This window comes from Pyrgilauda ruficollis, unplaced genomic scaffold (genome assembly GCF_017590135.1).
Source record: "Pyrgilauda ruficollis isolate IOZ18807 unplaced genomic scaffold, ASM1759013v1 scaffold59, whole genome shotgun sequence".
Taxonomy (NCBI): domain Eukaryota; kingdom Metazoa; phylum Chordata; class Aves; order Passeriformes; family Passeridae; genus Pyrgilauda; species Pyrgilauda ruficollis.
Window position 1 is genome coordinate 398,468 of NW_024527599.1, and position 26,189 is coordinate 424,656.

The following is a 26,189-nucleotide window of genomic DNA, read 5'->3' on the forward strand; positions in this document are numbered from 1 at the left end:
CCCCAGTGCTTCAGCTTTCCAGTACCAGCTGTCCTGTGCTGCCCGAAGCCCCCGCCCTCGGCTCCAACACCGAGGCAGGAGCAGTGACAGCCACTCCTGCCTGCAGAGACGGGGCAGGAGAAGGGAAAACCCCACCAAACCCAACCCAAGCAGGGCTGGTCTGCCAGGCGCAGGGACAGGGCTCTCCTGCCCACCTGGGAGTCCAGCTTAGCCCACCAGAACATTTCCTGCAGCGCCTCATTGCACCGGATCAAACCACAAAACCTCTCACTACTCCAGCTGCGTGACCAGCTCCAAACCACTTCCTGCAGCCTCAGGTGAGCACAAGTTCAATTAAAATCAGAGCAAGGGCAAAGCAAAGTGGGAGCAAAATCTGAGGGTGAAACACCAATAGCTTTTTTCAAAATAGTTTTAATTCTTGCATCCAAGGAAACAAAACCACATCTAGTTTTATATGCATTTAATAGTTTACCAATTGGTACAATAAGATTTTTTTAATATGCAGAAAACATGAATAAATTTTGTTTTACACAGTCTGAGAGCAACAAATCTTACTGTAAAACACAGAGCAGTATTATATACATTCCTTTACCGATTTTGTTTTAATTGTGTCAATAGCTTCAGTTAACTCCTACAGCCTGGGAACTGTTCTCTCCAATTGCAACCTCTAAGAGCGCTCAAACAAACATCTGACATTTGCCTTCACGTCAATGTCGGGATCGACTCTAAAGCGTGAGGATTTTGCTAACTTCTCTTCAGAATGAACTCAGGGAAGCCTGAGGGACAGGCAGGACAGGAAAGCAGCTACTTACATGACACAGTGGAAAGATAAAAAGGCCAGTTAATGCCAGTTGTGACTTGCAAATCCAACGCGACCCCCCCACTCCCCCCCGTCCATCCCACCCCTCTATGCACGTGCTCTTGCTACAGGACTCTCGGTATTGATTTCATACACGGACGTTATATACAGCTGGACACAACAGCTCACTCCAAGGGCGCTTTTCCTTCACTCAACTCAGCATTTGCAATATTCAAATCATTAAAGGATTACCAAGCCACCACTGTCTACGAAAACAAAGTATTTTTCCTTTTAAACAGCTCTCAGGGGAGTCAGGAGCTGTCCACGAGTGATTTCTCAGGCAGTTCACAGGGACAGGAAGCGGCAGAGGAGGGGCAGGGACCCCATGCCCACAGTCCCCACTCACCAGGGGTTGTTTTCCTTTCCTCAGTGTCCCGGGCACACATTGGTCACACCACACACGAAAGCAGGATGGGTTTGTTTCACCTTCTGAAGTGCAAGATGGTATAAAACATCAACCTCCAGCTCCTACCTAAAGCACAAAACACGTTGCACTTTCGGCCCACGTGGCGTGCCCAGGCCAGGCTAAGCCCAGGGATCTGCAGTGGCTCTGGTGACAGGCCAGAGCTGGGTCCTGGCACGTGCTGCCAGGGTTAGTCAGGAAGTGCCAAAGCAGCAGTGACCCCCTCGCCCCCTCCCATGCATCTGGCTCATTTCTGACCCAGTAAGCTCCCTGCTGCAGGTCTGATCACAGCAAAGGCACAGCACCAGCTGACACTACCACTGGGGACGGTTGCACAGCGTGTCCCAGTGTCCCCTCACTCCCACACCTGTGGTGTGGCTCCCTTCCAAGCAGGGCTTCAGCTTTGGTCCAGCTGGACCATCCCTGAGATGATTCCCTGCTGCCCCAGAAGGCTCACTGCACAGGAGCAGCGCTGAGTGTCACACAGCAGCGATGCTGCTGCCAGCACTGCCGGGTGGCCTGGGAAATGCTTCTTTGCTACAGGGAAAAAATGCAGTAGACAACTTCCACATCACAGGTACCTTTAATTTCTCATTCAGGTTTTGAGTTATGTACATGAGGGTGGTTTACTTTAGACTTAAATAAAGTTTCTAGGTCCTACCAGGAATTAAACAGATGTTATTACCTTACAGTTGCAGATGCATGGAGGGATTTAAGATGCACTACTTGTGTATCTGGAATTCTCCAATAGGACAAAAAGCAGCAAATTTTTCCAGTCCAAGCAGCTAATGAACAAAACAGACTTTATTTGTGCATGCTTATGCAGCAACACACACTGAGAATGACAGAAACCACTGGATTTAAGAGATTAGCCTGGATCTCAAACTGGCTCTGAAAACCCCCACATCAGAATCCCGCTTTCTCCGCCGCTTGCAGAGGATCCCACACCCCAATCCAGCTCCTCCCACAGAACAAAGGCTCCTTCTGGGCTGACTGTGGAAGTTCCCCCCTCACCAGTGCAGTGTGTTCGCCCTCCAGCCCATCCTGTGCTGGTCAGGGATTCTCAGCTTTAAAAGGGACATTTTAAAAGCCATGGATTAAACCAAAGGAATAAAATAAAGCACAAATTCACCTGTTAAAACATCAGCCTGGTACTTCATTGTATTGTCAATTTTAAAGTTGATTTTTAAAAACACCTGGTTAGTTTGATAAGTATTGTAATTCTTGGTTATCTACAATGGAATCTGTCACAAAAATGCTGATTAAAATATTAATTTATAATATTTTCATTCATTTCAGATCAAAATATGTAACTTTAGGGATATGCAAATTAAAAATTGTGTACACCAAACAACATAAATACTAATAACTGAGCTGGGCTGGTTTGCTGATAGGATTTGGGTTTGGTTTTAATGTTTATCATCATTCCCACAGACGGGTGTGGGCTTTGTTCACTTTAGAAGCCTGCATGGAGCTGACCTGCCATTGTCGACTGATTCTCAAGATACTTAGTGCTTCCTTTAAAGCGTTTCAATGCTGCAGCCCAAGGTTTTTCTCCACTTGCAAACCCCAGGATGTTTTAACTGGAGCCACACTGCCAAGGTGAGGATCACCTCATTGTCCAAGGAGGCACTAAGGAAACCAAAAAACTTTTGTACACCCCAATTTCCTGCCAGTGAATGAGGGAAGTGTCCTTTGATCCTGCTGTGTAAATAGGAATTGCACATCTCTAACAAACATGGAAAGCAAACAGCAAGTTGGACCATGGCAGTCATTTGGGAGAGGAAGCTCTACTGGAAACTGGATCACTAAACTCTAGTGGGATGGACAACTCCTCCTGGAAGTTTGTCTAGCATAAAAAAAAAACCCCAAACAAAAAACCATTTAAACTTAGTTTAACAGCACAGCTTAACCATTGAATGACCAAATAAAAAATAAATACATTTATCACATCAGCTGCGACTAAGATTTGTTGTCTTATTTCAGGTTTACAGTCAGTTCTATAAATATACCAACCCTTGCGTGATAGGAGGCCAAAACAAATGTTTTCTGTTGATTTGGCAAATGTTTCATGACAAATATTCCAGAGTTTAATTAATTTCCATTAATTACATATAAGGTTCAGAAGATTCTGAATTGCAGCCTTATTATCTAGTATTCTTAGAGAAGATTTATTAAGCACACTTAAGTGATGTTACATAGATACACATTTCTGAAAGAGCCCTACAAAACTTTTCCCAAATGAGGTCACCAATTCAGGCACCAACAGACAGCAGAAAGAAAAACAGGTATAATTATCCGACATAACGACACTGTCAACTATTCAGTTAAGTGCCCTATTCCAATCATCCCACTTCTGCCTTCTCAGGTCTGATGTGACCAATGCCAGCCCATGTTCTTAAACCTATGGTACTTCTAGACAACGTATGTAAATTTACAGTATACAATTTGGATTCACCATGCATGAATACTTTGTGTGTAACATTTAATAAGCTCAATCTACATCCAGAATAATTTACATGAAAGGACAATATTTATTTAAACAGAGCTCAATGGGTAACCATGGTATCTGAGTGCATCCAGAGGAAAAGGGGTCACTGTGAACTCCATCAGCGGCACTCCCACACTTTTACTGTTTGATCTACACTCCCAGTCACCACGTACGGGGCTGTCTTGTGGAAATCTGCCGGGAGACAAAAGCTCACGTTACCAGTGAACCCACAGCTGCAGCATTTCCTACTCCCACTGAATGGCACTGCTTTCTCAAAACAATTCTACCAGCTCAAAGGCTAAATTCCAAAGCTCCTGGCTGTACGTTTGTAGCCAAATTCTCTCATGCTGTTACCAAGATCTGGTAACACGAAGCAGGAATGTCCGGGAATCCAAAGTAACTCATTTCTGACCGTTGTGCACACCCTTCTTTTCCTTTTGCTGGGCAAGCACTGACACTAGAGCCCTCCCCACGTGCCCGCACGCTCTGGTGACAGGTTCCAGAACTCCCTGTCAGTTAACATTCTTATCCATGAGCAACACTGGCAGCAGAAGTGGAAAAATCCAGCACACTCCAACTCTACAACTCACGTGGGTGGGGGGTTTGACTAGAACCTGGAGGTAATTTCTAGTACATTTCTTTACACAGAGAGCACAAGGTGCCACTAGGGCCCCAAGGGGAATGGCAGCGTGGTGCCCAGCTGCAGCCAGCAGGGAAGCAGCAGCTCTGGCACAGGGAGCAATACGTACCCAAAGAGGTAACAAAGTGTTCGTGCGCGTTGAGGGTTTTCATGCATCGCTTGTTCTTGAAGTCCCAGACACGGAGAGTCTTGTCATCAGCACAGCTCAAAATAAACTTTCCCCCAGAATGGAACAGGACGCCACGTACCCAGTTATCATGGCCCACCTTGTGCACAAGGAGAGATCAGTGAGCAGGCTGAGAGCCCAGCACCCACAGCTCGTGCTGTGGCACCCTGAGGGACCCTGCCCGGCCCCGCAAGGACAGCACTGAGCCCCCGAGGCCTCTCAGAACTCACAGCTTATCTCCAGTTTCTATTATTACACCTCTATCAGTCCTCCCAACAATGCAAGTTCCTGTACTTGAAGGCAAACAAACAGCAGTCCTCATGTGATCTGCACCAGTTCTGCTCTCCACCCCCAGCAGCACCACCCAGTGCAGCCAGAATCTGAGCTGGGACAGGCAGGCTGTGGCCCACGGGAAGTCCCACACGTGGCAACAACATGGTATTTCACAGAAGACACAATTCAGATCATTACCAGCATTTCTGCAAACAAACCAAGCTACTCATCACAGAACCTACAACACAGTACTGCATTCACACTACGATTTTGGAGATTGTCAGTATTTCTTAGCAACAACAATATCTGAACCACAGAAGCCATTAAAACTGTATTTCCAGCATTTGCATTATTGTAACTCTGGCTTCTCTTGAAAACATGACATGCAAGATAATACGTTTCATTAAAACTGGTTGTACATATGCAGCTAAGACTGCCAGGAAAAAACACCAATGGACTTACAAGTGTCATAAGGCACATGCCAGTGCTAATGTCCCACATCTTAATGGTCTTGTCTCTGGATCCAGACAGCAGAAAAGGCCCAGGCTTGCCACTCTTCTTAGTCTACAGAAAATTATGTTTTAAGTTATGGTACACATAAGATGGAAGCAGCAAGAGGAGGAATGAAGCAGATCCCTTCCCAGTGATACTGTTTAGTACCAAAATCAGATCATACAACAGCTTACAGTGAGTAAACCCACACTGACAAAGCTGGGTCACAGGCACTGGTACTAATGCTCAGAGAATTACACAATCTGTTAAAAAAAGTGGTTGTTTGTCCTGCTGATTCCACAAGCTCAGTAACACTTTGAATACACACTTGCCTACTGCAAGACACCCTCTGTTAACAGCAGACACAGCCCAAGTGCCACATCTCGGGGACAAGGACGCAGCTCACACATACCTTTGCGCTCCCATTTCTCACAAAATGCAGTGAAGCAGGGTTAGGAGTTTCTGAGCACTTCCCACTGTAGGTGGTTTGTGCGCGTGTCCGGGCAGGGTGTGAGCGCGGCCGAGCTCCCACCTGCCCCAGGCGCGCAGGGAGGCGCTGCCCCGCGGGCTGTGCCCCATGCCTCCAGCAGGGGGCAGCGCAGGGGCCCTGCGGAGCCCACGCGGCCAAGGAAGGACACACGGACTTCCCCTTTCATTACTTGTAATTAAAGGGTTATAAGGATCTTTAAGCGATTCAAGTAAAATCTGACTGAAACAACCTGTAAAAGCCATCACTAGTCAAGTCCCTGTGTTCAGTGTGGCTACTTTTCCCCTGGGGTCTCTATGGCCTTTGGAGGCAGAGGGAAAACAGCAATGCTGGGTGGGGGGGCTTGACTGGAAACTGGAGCTTATTTCTATTTCCTTTTTCCTACATTTTAACATCCTTAACGAAAATTTCTTCTGGCCTTTAGCCTTTCTTGAGGCTCACTAGAAGGGGTATCAGTGATCACACAAACTGGGATTCATTTTAGTTAAGGAATGCTTTCTTCCATCAGTAACTGTACAGTAATCACAGCAATCGGTGTTCAGCTCCAGCACCGCACACTGCACCCAAGGCAGCTTCATTCTGTATTCCTGACTGCCTTCTTTCCCCCTCTACTTTCCAATTGCTAAGCATCCTTATAATCTTCTGACAGAGAAGCTGCTTTACACGTTTCTTTGCTGCAGTACAAGACAGGGATCTCACTCTCACCCCTGAACAGAGCATCTCCCTGAAGTTCACTTTCACTAGCGCAAGGAGAGGTCCTAAACACAAAAGCTGGATGCTGGGAAGCCAAGACATGGCTTAGCTGCACACCAAGATACTTGGACAGAAGTACTCATAATACACCTGCTGTACCTGCCAGGCCCTTTGAGCCCAGAGCTCAGTGGCCACCAGTGCCACGTAGAGCACGGACAAAGATCTCTGTGCGTGCTTGTGTAACAGCCCGGGAATGTTACCTCTGATCCTGTAGCTTCTGATATGGTGGAGTAGGAGCTCTCGGGAGCCCAGGAAATGCACTCTACCACATGCTCGTGCTCTCGGAGCTCAGCTTTGCATTCCTTCGTCGCCACCACCCACACGCGCACCGTCTGGTCGTTGGAGCAGCTGGCAATCAAGGTGCCGTCCTGGTTGGGCCGCACCATGCGCACCCATTCTCTGTGCCCCGTGAAAGTCTTCACGCAGTAACTGCAGGAAACACAGCATCACTCAGCCTCCGGCGCAGCCACCCCTGCACCAGCCTCGGAAGCCTGAGGACGCTTCACCTACTCAGTGGTTAAGATCAAATACTTTAGCACACACATGCTCATCCAGGCAGGTGATGGAGCACGCCACAGAGAGCTTGTGGAAAGGATGCTGACGTGAGAAAGCAGAGACAGCTAGGAGCTAGCAAAAACTCGTTAAGGCAAAAAGCAGGAAACCTGGGGGAAAATTAAGTTGACAAAACTACTTGCATTAAACAGGTATTTTAAGAACAAGTAGAGATTTACAGGTCATTTAGGTTATTAGAGAGGCAACTGATAAATGAAACAAGCAAGAAGACAAAAAAAAAAATTCAGGAGACACCTTGATCTGTGTCAAGAAAGGTAACAGATTTAAAGGTAACCTTTAAACTCATGGTTAACCAGTGAATTTATTTTCCTAACTGGTCGTCAGCTAGAGATCTATCCCCATAGCTTCCAGAAAGACAAAAGCAGTTAGCTTTAATTAGTCAGTATTAACATCTAAACCCCTCTGCCTAATGATTGGGGCAGAATCTTTCAGTGAATTACTCTAAACAGCAGAACATCACTTCTCAATTCAAAGAGTGCCTGCTGACATTCAGATTCCTGTGTCCCATTTCTACACACAGCGGTTTCTCCTCGCTTTTGTTCTGGTGCTGTTTGCTCACAAGTGCACTTACCCTGTCTGGACTTCCCACATTTTGATAGTTTTATCCCTTGAGGCAGAAACTATATGATCTCCATTGGGCATGATGGCTACCGAAGAAACGTTATGATCATGACCTAAAAACAAAATAAAGCCTTTACTAAGCAGCACTGGCAGAGTTTTCACAGAGCACACAGGACTTGCCTTTTTTTTTTATCTTGGTCAAGTAGCTACAGCAGCAGAGAGTGCTTTATTGAATAATCTTTACATGTAAACTTGAGATTTTATGAAATAATCATCCGTATTTTTAGAACCCACACAGTCCAGACACTGAGCATCCTTAAAGGTGCTTTCTGTTTACTTGCGTATACCTATGTGTGGGTGTTTATTTTTTTATGTCTCAAACATTCTCTATTTCTACTCACCACTTCTAAAAGATGATCCTAAAAGCAAGATAAAAGCTCCTACATAAGACTATAAAAACCATCTGCTGCCAATACTAGAATCTTATAGCTGTGTGTGCTGTACTTTCTCATTTCTCCTGTGGCTTTCACACACAGTGCAAAGGGAACCTTCCCGTGTGATCCACCACACACAGCCAAACCCCACAGGGAGCAGCCACAACTCCTCCGGCACCGATTCCTCCCTTCCTGTAGCCCTGCATCAGGAACTGGGGGCTGAAGGAAGGAATCTTGCACAGATCTGAAGGCAGTTTTACTGTCTAGCAAGCATTTAATATTTAAAGCTAAAATCCCTCTAACTGTCATTTTATTTCAGTACCATTATGAGATGCTTTCTACACCATCATGCATAGCAGATTTAAGATGCTATTTCAATCCATAAACACTGCATGCATCCCCTATTCACAGGGCACTCAAAGTATCAAATTATATCCCCCTTTTTTTCTTTTGGAAAATAATCTGGTCTATAACCCCTTTCCACATCAGCAGTTTTCCTGGATTAAAAAAAAAGAGCAAAAAAACCTCTTCACTTTACAGACTGCTAAATCAATCCCTTTATACCTTACCATGCATAGTTCTGATGCACTCAAAGCCCTGGAAATCCCATAGCTTAATGGTCATATCAGCAGAACAGGAGGCCAAGAGTTTGCCAGTGTGGTCAAAGGAAATATCTTGCACAGAGTCTGTGTGCCCCTTCAGGGTTCTCTCAAAGTCTCCTGTCTCATAATCCCACACCTGACAAGGGAGTAGACAACCTGTTAGCAGCAGCCCATTACCCTTTGTATTCTCCAGTCTCACATTTGCACTCTGCAGGCCAGTCTGGCACCTTGTTCAATAATTAAGCAAGAGACAGACAGCCCTAAAAAGCTTAACAGTAGAGAAAAATAAATTTATTTTTATGTGATTTTGTTGCTTATAAATTAACTGAATTCATGCATTTTGAAAACTGTTTTCAGCTAATTTAAGCATTATAAGCCCAGCAGGAGAAACAGTTTCACTGTATTGATGTCACCTATTCCACAGCCAGCTGTCTGGAGCACACACATACCTTTATTGTGGCATCCTCTGAAGCAGAGACCATAACACTGAACACTGGATGGAAAATGACTCGAGTGACAGGACTCCTGTGCCCACTCAACGCATACTTCTCTGGAGGACGAGGAATCCACTCTTTAGGGTCTCGTTTCTGACCAAGAGGTCCACCTGATGTAAATTCTTCCTTAGCTTCATTCAGCTTCGATTCTAATTCCATTACCTAAGTGTGAGAATTTTAAAGAGACCTTTCATTTCCAGTTTTATACAAGATCTAATTCACCCTCTTCATTAGTAATCCAAATAACAACTGACTCCAGCACTCACAGTAAAGCAAAGATTGCATGGACCGAAACTGATTACCAACATTCAGTAGCACTGGTTTTAAAAATCAAACCTAAATTAATCATTTATAGCTTATTCTTTAATAATTTATAGTTAATTCTTAATCATTTAATCACTAATCATTTATTCTTTTCAAATTCCCTAATATTTTCACAAGAAAAAAAGTTCTACAAAATCCCCTTTACTCGCACACTGTACAAATACATCTGAATTACTATTGTGCCAAACTACCAAAGGAGGTTGTGCTAACAAAAAGGAATGCTACTGCTGCAGGAATTCTGTGTCCTGTTGGAGCTAGCACACACATTAACCAACAACAGAAACACTGGAGGGCTAATAAACCCTCGCTGTATTGACCTGCACAAGGGATAGGACTTCACTGTTAACACACTGGTTTTAGGGGGTTTTTTGCTTTCAGTACACTCTTGAGCCATTGAAGCATGACTAAAAGGAGTTTTGTACTCTCCACTTGCAGCACAATCCCCACTGGAACGCACTGGAGCTAATGGCTCCTTCCCTGGAGGGCCATGGCCAAGGACAACAGGCAGCACTGCCTTCTCCTCCGTTCCAGCCCAGCCCGACCCCTGCACACAGGGATTCCATCTCCCTGCTCACCAACTGCCCCAAGGCACCTCTCCAGCTTCAGGACTGCACGTGCCTGCTCTGGGCTGAATGCTTTCTGGGATAACTTTTTATAGGTGCACATCCAGCACATCTCTACTTACCTTCTTTTGTAATCTTATAACAGATGTCCATTTCTTTTCCAGAAGTCCAGCATACTTCTTATCTAACTCTTCATTCTGAGAAGAAGCATTTAAAGAAAGAGGAAGAAAAGCAACACAGAAAAACAAACATCAGAGATGCAGAAGGAACTAAGTGCTGCCCATTCTTTCCATTACAAAAATACAGTCTCATGCTACAATAATCCTAAATGAGATGAAGATAACAGACATCAGAAAATAAACATGCCAAGGCTTACTCCACAGCAGATAAAAGCTCTCAGGACTCACTACCTTGATCAGAGACAGATATTAATTTACTGCTATAGAGGGGCACTTGTGAAAGCTGGAGTTATTTGCATGAATAATCCATACAAAAATTAAATCTCTCTTTGTAGAGCTACACATCAACCATTCCAGTTTACTCAAATAATTTCAGCCTTTACCTTTTCTTTCCACTTTAGTATAGCTCACTCCAATTCAGATTTTCTTGCATAAAAGTCATGAAACTTTTAGCAACTGCATTTTCTCTTTCCCTCAGGACCATCTAACCTATTTAGATTGCTTTCCTAAGCTTTGGGAAGAGGAGACTAAATGAGGTTGATAGATAAGGCAGATAGGGAAATGATATTAGGATTTTCAATTATAAGTATGGTATTTCAATTTGTCATTTCTACTTATTCAATACTAGTAGCAAATTGGAGAAATCAAGCCCAACTTCAAGCATTTTAGAAAAAGAATGATGCAAGATACATAACAAAGAAAAGGCAAGGATTTATCCAGCACACAGAAGTTTACTACTCAATCCAGCTGTAACCATATGAAATGCATACCTCCTATGCTAATAGGTGGCAAAGTTAAAAATTATACCAAATTATGTGTGACAAAGGCAATTCAACAGAATAAAGTTACAAGAAATGACTGGTCTGAGTCACTGGCATCTGTACAGTCTAAGCAAACAGAGCTGCTTACCAGAGCTGGTCACACAATCACAGAATCACAGCCTGGTTTGGGTTGGAAGGGACCTTGAATCTCATTTTGTTCCACCCCCCTACTGGGGGGAATACCTTCCAGGAGACCAGGCTGCTCCAAGCCCTGTCCAACCTGGCCTGACTGGATGATGAATCTCTATGAACTGTTTCAGCCTGCCCTCCTACTACATGGTTACCCAAGAGGTATGCAACAGACTCAGGCAATGACTTAACTCCTGACCCAACTCATATCTCAAAAGGATTATCCAACATTGGCTCTGTATGACAAAGCAGACGACAAATGCAATCCAGTTTTGTCCTCCTGTTTCTCAAAGATTCCCAGTGAAGTCAGTCTCCAAAGTTGCACAGCCTCAGACCATTTGAAATCTGGTTATAAAACCATTTGCTCAGAAATGGTCAACTCACCCAATGATTATTTTTCCCTTTTCTGGTAAGGCAATAAGATGTGTGAGCTCATCACCTCCACTTCTGAAAGTGTCTGAGCTAACAGGTAGGTAACAGACACACAGGTTCAGAACAGATGCAAATGCATAAAACTGACTTCTGAATTAAAATAGAGATGAAGAATCTTGTTTGAACTCACCACATCTAATTCAGCTTCCTTTTTAAAAACCGAATATGCCTCCTCGTAGCCATTGGAACGGAGGTAATCTGCTATCGCTCGATTTCTACAAAACAACAGTTTAAATACAATTTAAGGACTCAGAGAAATATTGTCATCACAACATAGTGCATTCTGATCAGTTCCTTGCCTACATCAAAACGTAAAATAGCAAAAAATTTCTGGAGTTTACTCAAGATAAATGTAAAATCCACAGACTGCAGCTTATACTGCAATGTGCTTACTGTCAATTGAAGAATCCATTTTTTACACCATCAGTAACTTTGAAATTATATTTTCATCATTTCCCAATTCTGGTTTCAAATACCAGCAGTTCTAGCAAAAATAAAGAGTAGAGAGACCCAAACTACAATACACAATACTTAAAGGGCATGTGAACAAAGACACTCTAAAATCTATTTTGAAACAAATGCTAATAATTGAAGTTTAATGAAAATGCAACACAAACTTAAAAACAATGATCCCTTACAGTTCATCTCGTTGCCTTTGTGACAGCACCATGGTGGCTGAGATGTCAGGTTAACGTGATCGAGCAGTGGCTTCTCCTCAAGAGCTAAAGTCTTGGGAACCCAGGTCCACAATTCAGTCTGCCACAGTGGCTTAAATCACAAGTATTTCCCCAGATGTGAAATCCAATAGGAAATCCAGAGGCATTCAACACAGAAGATTCAATCCATCTACAAGGAGGAGAGAGAGACTTCATTTGTTACCTTGAAACAAGCATTCCTCAGGCAGCTTTCTTAGATTTATCCAAACAGCATCTTTGAAGACTCTGGCTCTACCTCAGCACAGGGCCCTTGCAGCTACAGTGCTGCACAACTGCAGCACACAAATGACTTTTTCCACTCCAGTACCACCACCTGAGAGTTTTGAAGAACCTTTGACTAAGAAACAATACCTGTTTTCTTTGTTTACCTAGAGTTAATACTTCATCTTGCCCATGTTTAGGGCATGGCAAATTTTTTAACAGTCCTCCAACATGATCAGGGTGGCAGCATTACCATGGGAAGAGCTGCCACAGGCCCATGACTGCACTTGGGCTCAGGCAGTGGAGTGATCACAACAATTCAGGATACAGCTGAAACCCAACACGCTCGAGGTAGTTCAAGTCAGTGGAGCTGAGCTTTTCCAAAACACAGACTCGTCAGTATCCTTTGGTTCAGAAACATGAACTGCAGCATTCTCAGTGCACAACCTGCTTCAACTGGGCAGCTCCAACCTCTGCCACAGCGACATCAGCCAACCCATGCTGCCCTTGCTTTCTGCACTGCAGGGGCCTTGTGAGCACCAGGACCATGGAAGTGCTGAAGTGGCACTTCTTGCACACCCGGCAGGTTCTGTACAGAACTCATCGTTCACTCAGGCTGCTCAGCAAGTCTGACCAACCAACCAGCCTTCAGCACTGAGATAAGCTGAGGCAATGCACAGAGGCTCAAAGACAGCAGGCGGGTTTGTAAACTTCTACCAACTGCTTGAGGACCGCCTGCTGCTGCTGCCTCACCTCTGCCCCTCCCCACACACACAGGTACACTGACTTCAGTATCACAGCTCAATAACAATTTCAGTAAGGAGCCTCGTCTAAACAACAGCCTGCTATGAAAACCGTAAGGAAAATACTAAGCTTGTATCATTAATGGCTACTTATTCATCACAGGGGATCAGAGGCTTCTTTCTAAACCTATCTAGGCCTGCTGTCTGCTTCAAAATGAGCTTAAGCTCCAAGTTGCGTGTTTCCACCCTGCTGGTGGATCTTCCACGTTAAATGCTGCACACTGTAATACTGCCTGCAAGCCAGTTACGATAGGAACACTGAACAGGCAATGCCTCATTTAATTAGTCTACCCTCTTCCCCAACAGCTATTTCAGAAACAATTCGGATGAAAACTAACAGCATAGGCTTAATCCTTTCAGATAACAGAAGCAAGCATTTCACCTCCTCTTGTCCCATAACCCAGTTCATGCCAGGTAAAGAGACAACTGGGTTTCAAGAGATGTCCGGTGCCCAGTAGAGAGCAGAGCAAGCAAGCATTTCACCTCCTCTTGTCCCATAACCCAGTTCATGCCAGGTAAACTGGGTTTCAAGAGATGTCCGGTGCACAGTACAGAGCAGAGCCACAAGCAAATAAAGGAAATTTAGCGAAGATCAAACACAAGGTGGTGCAGTGCCGAGAGGCGCCCGCAGAGGGCGCGCCGCGGGAGCCGGAGCACGGGCAGCCCCGAGCACCCGGCAGCGCCGACAGCGGCACACCGCACACAGGAACGGCCCAGATCCGCCTCCGGGCCTGCCGCAGGAAAAACCCGAGGGTGCGATCTGTATTAGGAACCGCCACTCTGCAATGAATGCCTAGCAAATCCAGTGCCAGCATATGACTCCAGTAAAAAATCCCAATATCTCATCAATTTTGTAGTGGCATCTGGGAGATGCAATTATAGCACTTGTCTAAAAATAACAGCAACTGTGTTTGTAAGGCCATCTTTCACATGTCATCTATTTAGAAATGCATTTTCCCTGTCAAATGTAAAGCAACCCCAAATTTCTCCATATCCCATATCCACTTCCCAACACCTGGGCTGCTCCAAATCTAACTCTGAATTGTTAGTGAGAAACAGATCCCAGTACTAGATAAATTCCAATAGCCACACGGCAAAGCAGCTACTCCTGCTATTAGCAAATTACAGCTGAGCCAAAGCCACCAACCAAGTGATCCACAGCGTCTCGCTCCTCCAGAAAGGGTCTGGTCCAAGCACCCTGCTCAGCATTCCTGACTTTTGACTACAAAGCTGCCTGAATAGAAGGCAAAGTATTTTCAGGACTGCCTCCTTCACAGACAAAATCAGAAAAACAAAACAAAAACAACCAAAGCCCACTGCAAACAAAGAAAAAAACAAAACAAACAAAAAACTCACACACAAAGAACCCACTCAAGCACAAGTGTCCAAACCCAAAAATCCCAAAAGGACCACCATTAATTACACACCCGTGACACTATGTGAACTGCCTTTTTTACAGCTGGAGCAGACTTTGTGACATACAGGCTTCAGCAAAGCAAGACTAACCAGTCCTCCTCCATCACCTATCAGCCACCACTGAGTTACCCTCAAACAGCTCAGCCATGAGAGGCAGCTGGAGCTCTGGGGGAACCCTGGGGAACAAAAACAACCCACAAAGAACTGCTACCTGTCCATTACATCTTGCCTCAAAATGGTCACTTGTACCAGCATATTAAGGCAGTGTCAAGACAGAGTAAGATATTCTTCTGAAAGAAAAGGTGTCTTTGCATGAGAATTTTACTGACCACTATTAAATACAGGAAAAAGCACACTGAACTTAGCCACCCATGGAGGAACAGCTACCAATTAATTGTGAACCAAGATGTGCCTTTTATTAATATTCACTTACACTCCTCCAAGTTGTAGTTTCTAACTTAAAACCTATCTGATTCCCTATCAATAGTCTGCATATACAAAAGCACCAAGTGGCAAACCTCTGCATAAGGACAGCAACAGAGGGCTACAGGTGTTCCCAGCAAGATCAGGTGTCTTTGCAAGCCTTTTGAAACTGGGAGCTGGCAGAAGACCTGACGCTGGCACAGTGACAACACATGTGCACCTCTCTCTCCTCCCGGCAGCACAGGACCTGCACGGTTTTCTAGAACAACACAAACCATTCCTTACCTATACAAAACATACTCCTCAGCTCCACTAACAGCAGCAGATCCTCAGCAGGCAACTGCACCTCATCCCAACTGCCCATCTTTCCACTCAGCTACAGATCAGCTTTTATGCTCAGGACTGGCAGAAACGTCAGAGCAATACGGGTAGCAGACCTACTTCAGTCCTTTGGTGCTGCAGGACTAGAGAGTGACATACTAAAGCATAATCTTTAAAAATAAATTTAAAGAGCCAAGAATCATCACAGGCCAGAATTTTTCCCTGCACAAGTTTCTAAAGCACAGAGAATTATTGATGAAGAGCAACAAACTGAGCAGGAATACCTGAAAAGCAGAACCCTCACCTGTAAGGGAAGGCAAAAACAGCACAGTGCAGGTCCTTCTGACCTTCTCAATTGAAAAAAAAAAAAAAATGGGACCCTCTGACTCTTCATGTCTGCCATGGCCCCCCTTCTCCCTAAACTGGGGTTTGAGGATTCCTGAGCTTCGCGCACTGGGGACACGCTCACGGCCGGCGCAGGGCTGGTGCCCCCGGGGAGCAAGTGGCTGTGAGCAGGGCACCCTGCCAGCCCCACGGCACCTCCGGCCTGGCACGGACAGGACAGGAACACCTCCTCCCCAGGGTGACCAGGGATCCAACAGACCGCTGCTGCTTCCTGGCTTCAAACACTGGCTTCTTCCACTGATGGCTATCGGTGTGGCTCAAGTGCTTCCTAGATTACTGGAAAACTTCACAACAACTTAATGAGAGACCTGCAAATGATTCATAAATGCACCAAGAGCAAAATGAAACAAGTTCAGCTTCACTTGTTAGCTGAGACAGCTCTACAGGAGGTATCCAAACACAATAGCTCCACGCTCAGTCACAGCAATGAGGTAGGGAAAAAATAATCACTTTCAGGCAAGAGATTCCCCTCAGCTCATGGTATGTTATGCCAATAAATGATACACCTTGGCTTGTAGGTATTTCTATGACTGCGTTCATACTTGCTTCAGGAGACACTTAAATATTTTCTATACATATTCTCCATATGAAACTGAGAAACAGATTATGAAATCAAATTAATTCAGCAGCATTTCAGCCTCAACCTAAAACAGCTCAACTGACTATCAGTGTGCGTTTCTGCTGTTCAGAAGAAGTCACAGCAGAAGTCACCCCCAACTGAGCTGTGATCCATCTCACCCTGCAGTGAGGCACAGCAAACCCAGCTGTGCCAGTGCCTCTGTTGCTGGCAGTGCTCTGCTACCACAGCGAGGTGTAAGAGGACCAAAAATCAGCTTCATTCCTTGGCTCACCACATGGGCAGCAGCATGGCACTGTTTCATACACCAGCCCAGGTTCACTCTGCTGCTGCTGTCCAGCAACCTCATGATGGTAGCACATATCCCAAATATATGTCCATGGCTCCTCCAGGAACTTAACAGTAAATTAATTCAATTTCTGCAGCTTTTATGACTGTTGCTTAGGCTCCATAAATGTGTCTTTGCCACAAAAACACAAGCTATGTACACTAAACATGTAACTGTAGCCCATTATATTAAAAATTAGAAGAGATACATGGTATCAATTACAGAGCTAAATCATCAGCAGATACAGAACAGACCAGCAGAGCGCAGCTCTGAAAGCCCAACAAAGCTTTAGCTCAGCACTGCTGTGCTTTAGGAATTGTACATTTTTGCAGAATTCTAATACTTTAGTTAACTCAGCTACAAGACCATTTTTTCCATAAGTATTATTATGACAACATTTTTAATTATATTCTCCAAGAACATTTACTGAAGGAAACAAAATCAGACGTCACTTCTGCAGATTGCCAGCTCAGGCACACCCAATACACAGCATTTGGTGTTACAAAGGCCCACGAGCCACCACCAGCATCAGAAACACAAAACTGGGTCCACTCTGTGATACCAGTGTGATAATTAAGAGTTTCGTTACTCACACTTGAGTTCAAATTTAAATCTTATCATTTAAAATGTCAATAACATACAAAATGTAAAACATTTTGGAGTGTCCAGCTATATGCTAGTAACTTTCAAGTGGTTTCTCTAACACATTCTATCACTCTTAAAAGGTTTATTTACCTCAAAGAAAACTCCTGGAATTTACTTCTGCGTTGTTAACATACGCAAAATCCTACTTCAGTTAGCTCCCTCTCTTCAGCTAATTTTACAATCCCAGTAAAGGGCCAGTCACTTATGAAAACCAAAGGCCACCAAAAAGAGCAACTGAATTGATATAATCAGAATTAAATCCCACAATTCCTTAAAGCTGAAAGGATCCATTTGTGCATTACTAAAGGAGACACTCTTGTTGCATTGTCTGTTGCTACATGGCTGGCACAGGAGGTCCTTGCAAGGTTCGTCGACAGTGTATCCTGTTTCATAACATTAACAAGAGATCTTAAAGGGGTTATTTGGGAGTAATTCCCAGGCAATTACAGCTATAGTCCCTATGGAAGAACTAGACCACATGAATTGTTTTCTTACACATCTGGATTATGTTGCTAAATACTACCAAGTATATAAGAAAACCTCCTTTTAATTTGAACTAATTTTTAATGGGTCTGATTTTGTTTTAAAGCCCATAAGTAAAACGCTGCTCTATCAAACTCAAGCCACAGAACAGGACAACTCTTTCCACAAACGTACTCAAAACCAGATTCCACAGAAGTGAAGTAATATCCATGGTTCCTAGGCATAACTACTAGGACCTGAAAAGGGTTCCTAGATATGTCTCTGTTGATAGGAAAGAAAAACAGTAACAAGTAAAATAATTCAGTTCCTCTCCTGCTTCCATCCTGCCCCCCATTACTGCAGGAAAGCTCATCCACAGCAGAATCACCCAGGCACAGCCATGCAGCTGCTCTTAGTGCAGCAAACAGACCTTATCCTAGAAATCCTAGAAAATGTTGGAATCCATCACCTGCTAAGCCAGCAGGGATGAGTGGGAGAATATGAGAAAGCTACTCATTTATGAGCTGGGTTAATCTTTTTTCCACTTTTCAGCCTACATCAGTAAAGCTGGCTGAGGGATTACAACGAAGTGAGCTCCAACAGCTATCTGATTTGGGAAAAACAAAACAAGAAGCAAATCTGATCTGAATTACAACTCTGAGCCTTATTTTTAATTCATATGTTTAGTAAGCCTGTTATTCTGCAATTAAGGGAAGTCTCAAAATGCCCGTAGGTCAACACTTTGCTTGATACATCAATGTAGTATCCACAGAGTACAGCATTCTGTGCACTGCTTATAATAATTCACAAAAAACATTTTCCGTTTCAGTTCAGTTACAGGTTTATCAAAGGAAATATATTTTTAACATGAAAAAAGTGAAAAATTTTATGCCTGTTTTCTTCCCCATTTCACCTACTTTTACAGCTTTTGCTAAAAACCTGATACAGTAGTTTAGTTCTGAAAATAATTCAGCACCAAATCCATGGGGAACCAGAAAGCAATCTGTAGCAGATCAGATATAGTGCCTATGTTCCAAAGACTGGGAATGCAGGTTGCAATTACATCTGAAAAATAAAGCTAAGGAATGTCATCAAGATGCTATAAACCAGGAGCAAAGTGGGTGCTCCACACAGCATGCTGCCGAAAGAAACGCCTGTGCATTCTGAAATCAACTCCTATGCCCGTCTGCTTTCCCATATTATTTCAAGCTAAGTTTTTAACACATCACTGGCAGCCACTACCCACCTTTAGGACTGTAAAACAACAAAACACATTTCTGGCCTCGTTACCTTCCCAGGCACCAACACTACATGACTTTGAGGAATCTGGGCCAAACTCACTTGGAAAATATTTTTTTTTTTTTTTACAGAAGACTAAATTAATTCAATCTTGACATTTTTTTGCCATGTATCATTTCAGTTTTGCAATTCTGATAGAAGCATGATACAATTAATTCTCAGGAGAAACATCTTGAGTGAGCACTGTCACACCATCTCGTTTTAGAGCCTTTGAGCTTCCTCCAGGTCAGAGCTCCAGCCTGAGGTCTGTGAGTAGGCTTTGGTGGAAAACAAGTGAAAACATCCTTCTTCTAACGTGCCTGTTCGATTCTATGTGAAAATGCAGGTAAATGTAGCCACAATAACAGGCAGAAAATAGAGCTCTAACATGTGTGAGAGGGTTTCTGCCACGGCAGTCCCCACTGTGCTGCTCAGGGTGCTGTGAGCAGGAGGACAGCGGGCAGGGGCAGCGTCACGGGCTCGATGCTACACGCTGCTACTCAACACTTGCTCAGAGCAAAGCACACCGGGGTCAGCTGGATGACTCCAGCAGGGTATTTTGAAGTATTGCTAGGTCAAACAACACATACACATTTTGGGATAGCAATTCTAGACCACCAGGAGAAGAGTGCTGCACTTAGACATGTCTGTCAGCAGGCATGCACTGGATTTGAACTTTGTTATTCTCAGTTCTTCCTCCCAGACTTCTCTGGCTTAAAAAATTAAGTAACAGATTTATAACTGTAAAGGAAGTCACAGGACTATATTCAAATTTAAATAATTCAATCATTAAACTGCCTGTTATACTGGAAATGTGATATTAACAAAAACAACCACAAATTTATTAAATTTATAAAGAAAAATATCCAGAAGGAAACTTAAAGGAACACCTATGTTAATATTTTAGAAATGGGGGAAGGTATAAACCAAACGAAATCTAAACAAGAACTTAGACAGAACTTCCACTCTTCAATCAAGAACACTTGTTGGTCCTTTATCAATTTTCAAATCTTGTTAAGCAAAAATGGTTTCACTTGCCCAGAGGGGGGGTGGGGGAACCAAAACCAAAAAGCTCATCATAACTGATCTATAACATCTTATTCTATTACAGAGAACAGCGTTCAACCTTCCATGACACTAGTACCAAAAATAACGAAATCAGGGTTCTCGTAGAAGGTGTTTCATCTTTCCTATCACCCACCTTCATCTACTACGCTCCTGCCTCTGAAACAGAGCTGAAGGTGAGAGAACCAGAAACTTCTATCATTACTGATTTAACAGACACCATCTGTTTAAAATACATACAGACACTCATTAATGACATCATCCTCTTAATAGACTGCAAAGACATGAGCATTTAAACAAACCGAATTGTTTATCCAATCTCTTTCTTCACCCCAAAAAGCAGGTGAATCCAGCACAAGACAAGCTGCCAGTGTTGTTTCATTATGGAAGAAATAGTCATTTATCTGCAGCAAACAGCCTAGCTGTGTCCAGCTGATTTTCCTCTAGTCTTAAAGAGGGATAAATGTAACACCTTTGCTTTAGCATTAAGCAGAAAAACAAGGCAGAGGCAATCTCGGGGGGAGGTGGGGAGGGGAACACTTGTCTGTCTAATTAAACTGAAGGAACTTAAGTTTGTGGAGCACAACGGGAACAATTAACATGGATACAAGAGGCAAGGTATAAATAATCTCAGTCATGAATGCCCCTGTGCTATCCCAGGTGCAAACCAGTACAGCACCACGCCACAGAGCCTGTCACCTACCTCACAAGAGGTGTGACAGCTGAGTCACCGACCAGCCCCAGAACAAGAGGTGCCTCTGAACAGCCTCTGACCAACTCCCTCAGCAGGGACCTACTTAACAACGGACACAAGGAAATTACAGGACAGGCACTGCTGCTGCACCACCTACAAACCTCGGCCATGGATGGTCCCGTCTCTGGAAACACCTTCTCAAGGCTGCAGCAAGTAGTTACTAGTAAAAATATCAGGTAAATCTTGGCAGAATCAACAAAACCACAACCAAAACTATGTATTTATTGCATTCATTTAATCACAATCCTTATCCAAAGTCCACAAGCAGCCAAGCCAAGCTACAGAGCTCACTCACAAGCAGTATCATTAAGAAGAAAATGGCAAAAATAATTCCAAATGTATCAACTAGCAAGTACTTTGAATTAATAATGTTGATTTTTTTACACAGTTATATATGCACGAGTGCTCTTGGTATTGGTCAGTGTGACAATGCTGTGCACAACATTAGTTTTGAAAGGACTGCATGTTTATAGTCCCAAGGAAATGGAGTTCAGCATACACTTATTTTGTACATAACATTTTTCTTTGAAATTTCCTGACAGTAGATGCTAGCAGGAAGTGAAATGATAGGTGGCTTCCAAGACAGTGAACTAAAAGCAAAAGAGCCTAAGTCACACCTATCTAATCCCTTAAGGAGAGAGCAGGATGTTAAAAAAAAAGAAAACAGAATAAGCTTTTAAACATTATGAATGAGACAAACATTGCCTCATCCAGGTCCTGCCTCAACTGAGAGGAAAAGGCCCTTTTTTAAGCAACTGAGATAAGATACAGGTTAGCAACACACATCTGTTGGCTAACCCTGGCATCTCCAGGGTAAAACTGGAATTCTGTTCCTCATCAGACAAAATCCTGGTTCTTGCCAAGGCTTTTAATATGTATGGTAGGTCTTAGAACATGGTAGGAATGAAGAAAAGTTTTGCTCTAAAATAACTGTAATACATGAAAACCAGACATTTAACCCAACCCCAGTGGTGGCACCATCCTGCTCACAGAGCACAGCCCTTCACACTCCCCTGGCAAGGACAGCATTCAGAGCAAAAATTCTGAGGAAACAGCTTTATGTATTTGAAAACCGATTTTAAACAGCTCAGGATTGTATCTTAGTGTAAATACCTACTTCCAAAAACTTAAAGTGTAGCCTACTCAGTCAGGCAGATCAAAAGATAAAGCAACATCACCCATGAATAAAATCCTCAAAAGCCGCATTAGGAGCCCCATTCCCCTCGTGTCAGGTAATAAAGTAGCTCCTGAGAAAGCCCCTGAACCCAGGCAAGGCTTCACCAGTGCAATACATTTTTAGTAGTCAGGTTGTCCTGCCAATGACACCTAAGCTCTTACAGAAGGGAGAAAGAGGAGCCAGTTGTAACGTCACTGACAGATCTGCAAGTATGGACAGTGCATACCTTAATGACTTCTCTGCAACAAACCCCACAGGAGAGTCCCAGCACCATTCTATCAACATACATGGCTCTGATCCTTGGGAAAGATCTTCATTTGCCATCACAGATTACATGTGAGAGGCTGGAAACTCCCCCGCATCCTCTAGGAAATCTGAAATTATTACCTATTAATAATAATTATGGATTTCTATTGTCCTCTTGATTTCCTGAATTTAGGCCTACACAGTTCTTATTTTCAGTCTGACAAGTATTTCAGTGCCCACTTCATGGATGCTTCAGCTGCTCTCCCAGTCTTTGCCTTTAGTTTAGAAAATGGGCCTGAAGCTCACCAAAGTAGAAGGGATCTGACCTAAACCGAACTATTCCAACGTCACTCGCCTTCGTACTAGGTAATTCCAACCCCACTAGTTCAGGAAAACAGGGCAGCTACAGAGGGCTGTAAAAAAACTTACAAACATATGCAGTCTATACCTGAGCTACCCTGAGGCAGAGGGGTCCAGCTATTGTTTGCCCAGAACATTCCACAAGAAGTGTAAATACATTATAATTAATGATGGACATGGGCTGTGGAGTTCTTCATGGAAGACAAGGTTGCAGTGCTGGACAAGGCAGTCAGCAGATGTTGATTCTGGAGCTGTCCCATCCATAGCAAGTTGAGAGCAAAGACATAACCTGAGCTCCCAGGCTGGGAGGAGCACAGGAGCCAGGACAGGCACCGGGGTCAGCAGGATGGGCAAGACAGAGCCTGTGTGCAGCCAGAAAGGAACTGTTGATGCCTTTGGTTCTGTAGAACCCAAATGAACAAGTTACTCCTGTAGAAAAAGTGACTGCCATCACTTCAAGGGCAAAAATCAACCAAAGCTGTTAAGATGGAAAGAGTTTTGCTAGGTTCTTCCTTGGCCTTAGCCTGGCTACGCATTAGACTCAGGTATTTGGCTCATGCAGCCACTGAATCCTGGAACATCTACTCCAAGTGAATGAACTAGAACTAATGCAGAAAGCACTGCCCCTTGTTTTAGTTTTGGGCATACTAAGAGAAGCACAGTCTCCTTCTTGTGGGCCCATCTCCTATCACAAACTGCACTCCAGAACTGAGACCCCCATGAAAAAGCAAAACCGCAGCCTGCTCAAGAACCACCCATGTTCAATGCTGCACTTGCTCCAGTCAGCACTGAAATCAGATGGGAATGCCATGAGGCACATGTGGAACAGGAGAGCACTTCCATAGGCAGCCCTTCCAAGGTGCTTCCTCCAATCCCTATTGTATTCCCCAAATCCTTTGTTCAAATGCTTTTCCTACACAACTTTAAGCAGTAGTACCCAAGGGGGACAGCAATGCTCTAACAGAGGTACAGTGCTCAAAAGGGCTTCCAAAATCCTGAGATGTTATTTTACAAGAACTTGGTACGTCAGGAAGGGCAAAGCAATCCAGTCTGTACGCTGACAGCAGTCACTCCACTGTGGTCACCAGAGTAACCAGGGATTGTCTTTTTCTGTGTGCCCACCCATAATCCGCTCTAACCAAGAAGTTCCATGAACAAATAACAGCATGAAGCCACAATACAGAGGCTTCTCTAGATTCCAGAAAATCTCGTGTGTAAAACACCGCCACAAAAATTGCAATTCTTATCTAAAGTGTAAATAAAATAAATTCAACAAGTGCATATCTAAGTGGATAAATTGAAGCGGTTATCAGACAAAAAAAATCCGGCTTTGCAACAGTGACTGGTCACTTCTCACTGCCAGACAAATCAAAATCCACCCTGCAGAAAAATCAGTCTCAGAACAGAATGTGAGATTTGTTTCATTTCCGAAGCTTCCTGCACCATTAGATTCTTCCCTAAAGAAGAGACTTCATTGTTACGGCAATTAGTATTCCTCCACCCCGGCAAAGGGAGGAAAAAAAAGCTCTGAAAGGGTAATCGAGCCATTTCGCAGCTTTGCCTCCTTACTCCACCCAGTCTCTTCCCTGCTCAATGGCTGCTCACAGCATCCACAAACATGGGAACAGCAACAGAAACACACAAAAACGAGATGCCCGAGAACAAGCCGGATATTTGCAATGCATCTTACAGTTTTAAAATATTTTCTTTGTTTAGTTCCCCAACAGAATTTTCCTATTTAACAAAATGACTCTAAGGGCAAATAACATTCTGACAGCAGACCCTCCCTCTCCCGAAAACCAGCCAAATGCTGCACAATCATTTACAAAATGATCATCACTGAACGGAGGTTCTTTAACCACCACCTCCTAATGCCATGAACAATACTGTCATAGGAACATATACTTAAAAGAATCACCACAAAAATACATAATTTAGCCAGGTCAATATGCCCAAACATTTAATTATACTAAAACGATGTTTATTAAAGATTTTTAATATAGCTTAGATTAACCTTCCCCCATCCCTAGTAAGCAATTCATTATGAAAGGGCTTGACCTGCACCAACCAAGCCCACTGCTGCAGCACTATTGAAATGGTTCGAGTGATACCATGGCAAAGAAAGGGAAGGTGTCACATTATTATTGGTATTAAAGGTCAAGCTTAATTGCATCCACCTTAAACAAAAACAAAAAAAAAAATTAAAAGAAAAATCTCACGCCCACAGAACTGAACAAACCCCAAACTTTTCAAGGGAGGCACCACTCCCACCCCCCAACTTCCATCAAAAGCCCTGCCTGCCTATAACCTCCTGCCGAAACAAAACCCCGGGAGCAGCAATTAATAGAGGATTTAAGCAATATTCTAAGGTTTTCACGGGAAGCCTGTGCACCTGCAGCCATCCAGGCAGTGATATGACCCCCAGAAGGAGAGCTTAGACCTCCCTCCCCCGTTTTACTGCAGCTGGTTCTGAAGGTCTGAGCCACCTCCTATCGCTGCTGCCCTGCTGAGCACTGCAGGAAAACTGGGGATGCGAGACAAATTCTGAAACAACACCTCCTCCTTCCCCTGGATTATTAATTCTCGTCTTGTTTTCGGTGCCCCGGCCGCGCTGGCGATTCGGGCCATCGCCCGACGCCCGGCCCTGCCCGGGGAGAGGGTGACAGGGGAAACCCCGGCAGGAACCGGGGAGGGATGCTCGGGGTCCCCTCCGCGCACACACCAGGCCCATCGTCCCTGAAGGCTATTTTATCGCTGTTTACCCCGGCCCATCGCCTCCTCCCGGTATTTGCTAAGTCACGGACGGAGCGGCGCGGCCCGCGGGGGGGGGACTCGGGCCCGGCGGCGGCTCCGCGCCCGCCCCGCCGCTCCCACCGGGCCCTGTTTTCCTGCAGAGTCACCGCGGGAGCGGGGCCGGGGTCCGCGGGGAGCGGGGCGGCCGCGCCCCGGCCCGCAGAGCCCCCCCACACCGAGCCGGGGGTTGGNNCCGGTCCCTCCTCACCAACGGGCGCGGCCGCCATTTTGAGAGCGAGGAGAGGGGGGGGAGCGGGGCGAGGGCGGGGAGCGGGAGAGGAGGGGGAGAGCGGAGAGGAAAGCGGCGGCCGCTCGTGCCCCGGGCCGGGACAACCCGCGGGGCGGGGGGGCGGCGGGCCCCGGCCTTACCGAGCCCCGCCAGCGCCGCCGCCTCGCTGTGCTGCGCGGGTCCGGCGCCACCCGCCTGTCCCACTCACCGGCGCGGCGTCCCGGTGCGGGGTCAGGGTCCCGGTGCGGGGTCGCGGTCCCGGTGCGGGGGTTCCGGTGCGCGGTCCCGACGCGGGGGCGGGGACCGCCGCCCGC

The 26,189-nt window shown here is 44.8% G+C and overlaps 1 protein-coding gene across 2 annotated transcripts; it reads right to left on the bottom strand.

Moving 5' to 3' along the window:
- Window positions 1–445: 445 nt before the first annotated feature.
- On the bottom strand, window positions 446–26,189 carry PAFAH1B1 (platelet activating factor acetylhydrolase 1b regulatory subunit 1). Of its 2 annotated transcripts, none has more exons than XM_041482458.1 (11): window positions 26,084–26,189; window positions 12,315–12,522; window positions 11,807–11,891; window positions 10,238–10,312; window positions 9,184–9,390; window positions 8,702–8,870; window positions 7,709–7,811; window positions 6,765–6,993; window positions 5,295–5,396; window positions 4,503–4,659; window positions 446–3,945 (listed from the first exon to the last, which is right to left on the bottom strand). In XM_041482458.1, exons 2-11 carry the CDS (start codon window positions 12,344–12,346, stop codon window positions 3,872–3,874), a joined length of 1,233 nt encoding a protein of 410 aa, XP_041338392.1. In that variant the 5' UTR covers window positions 12,347–12,522; window positions 26,084–26,189; the 3' UTR covers window positions 446–3,871. The 2 variants fall into 2 exon arrangements, with proteins under 2 accessions (XP_041338392.1, XP_041338391.1); XM_041482457.1 differs by lacking the exon at window positions 26,084–26,189 and adding an exon at window positions 25,616–25,636.

Coding starts and splice junctions, on each gene's coding strand:
- PAFAH1B1 (XM_041482458.1), bottom strand. CDS start 12,346: ATGGTGCTGTCACAAAGGCAACGAGATGAACT. Junction 4,660..5,294: donor GCATGTGCCTTATGACACTT/GTAAGTCCATTG, acceptor CTTGTGCACAAG/GTGGGCCATGATAACTGGGT. Junction 3,946..4,502: donor ACACTTTGTTACCTCTTTGG/GTACGTATTGCT, acceptor GTCTCCCGGCAG/ATTTCCACAAGACAGCCCCG.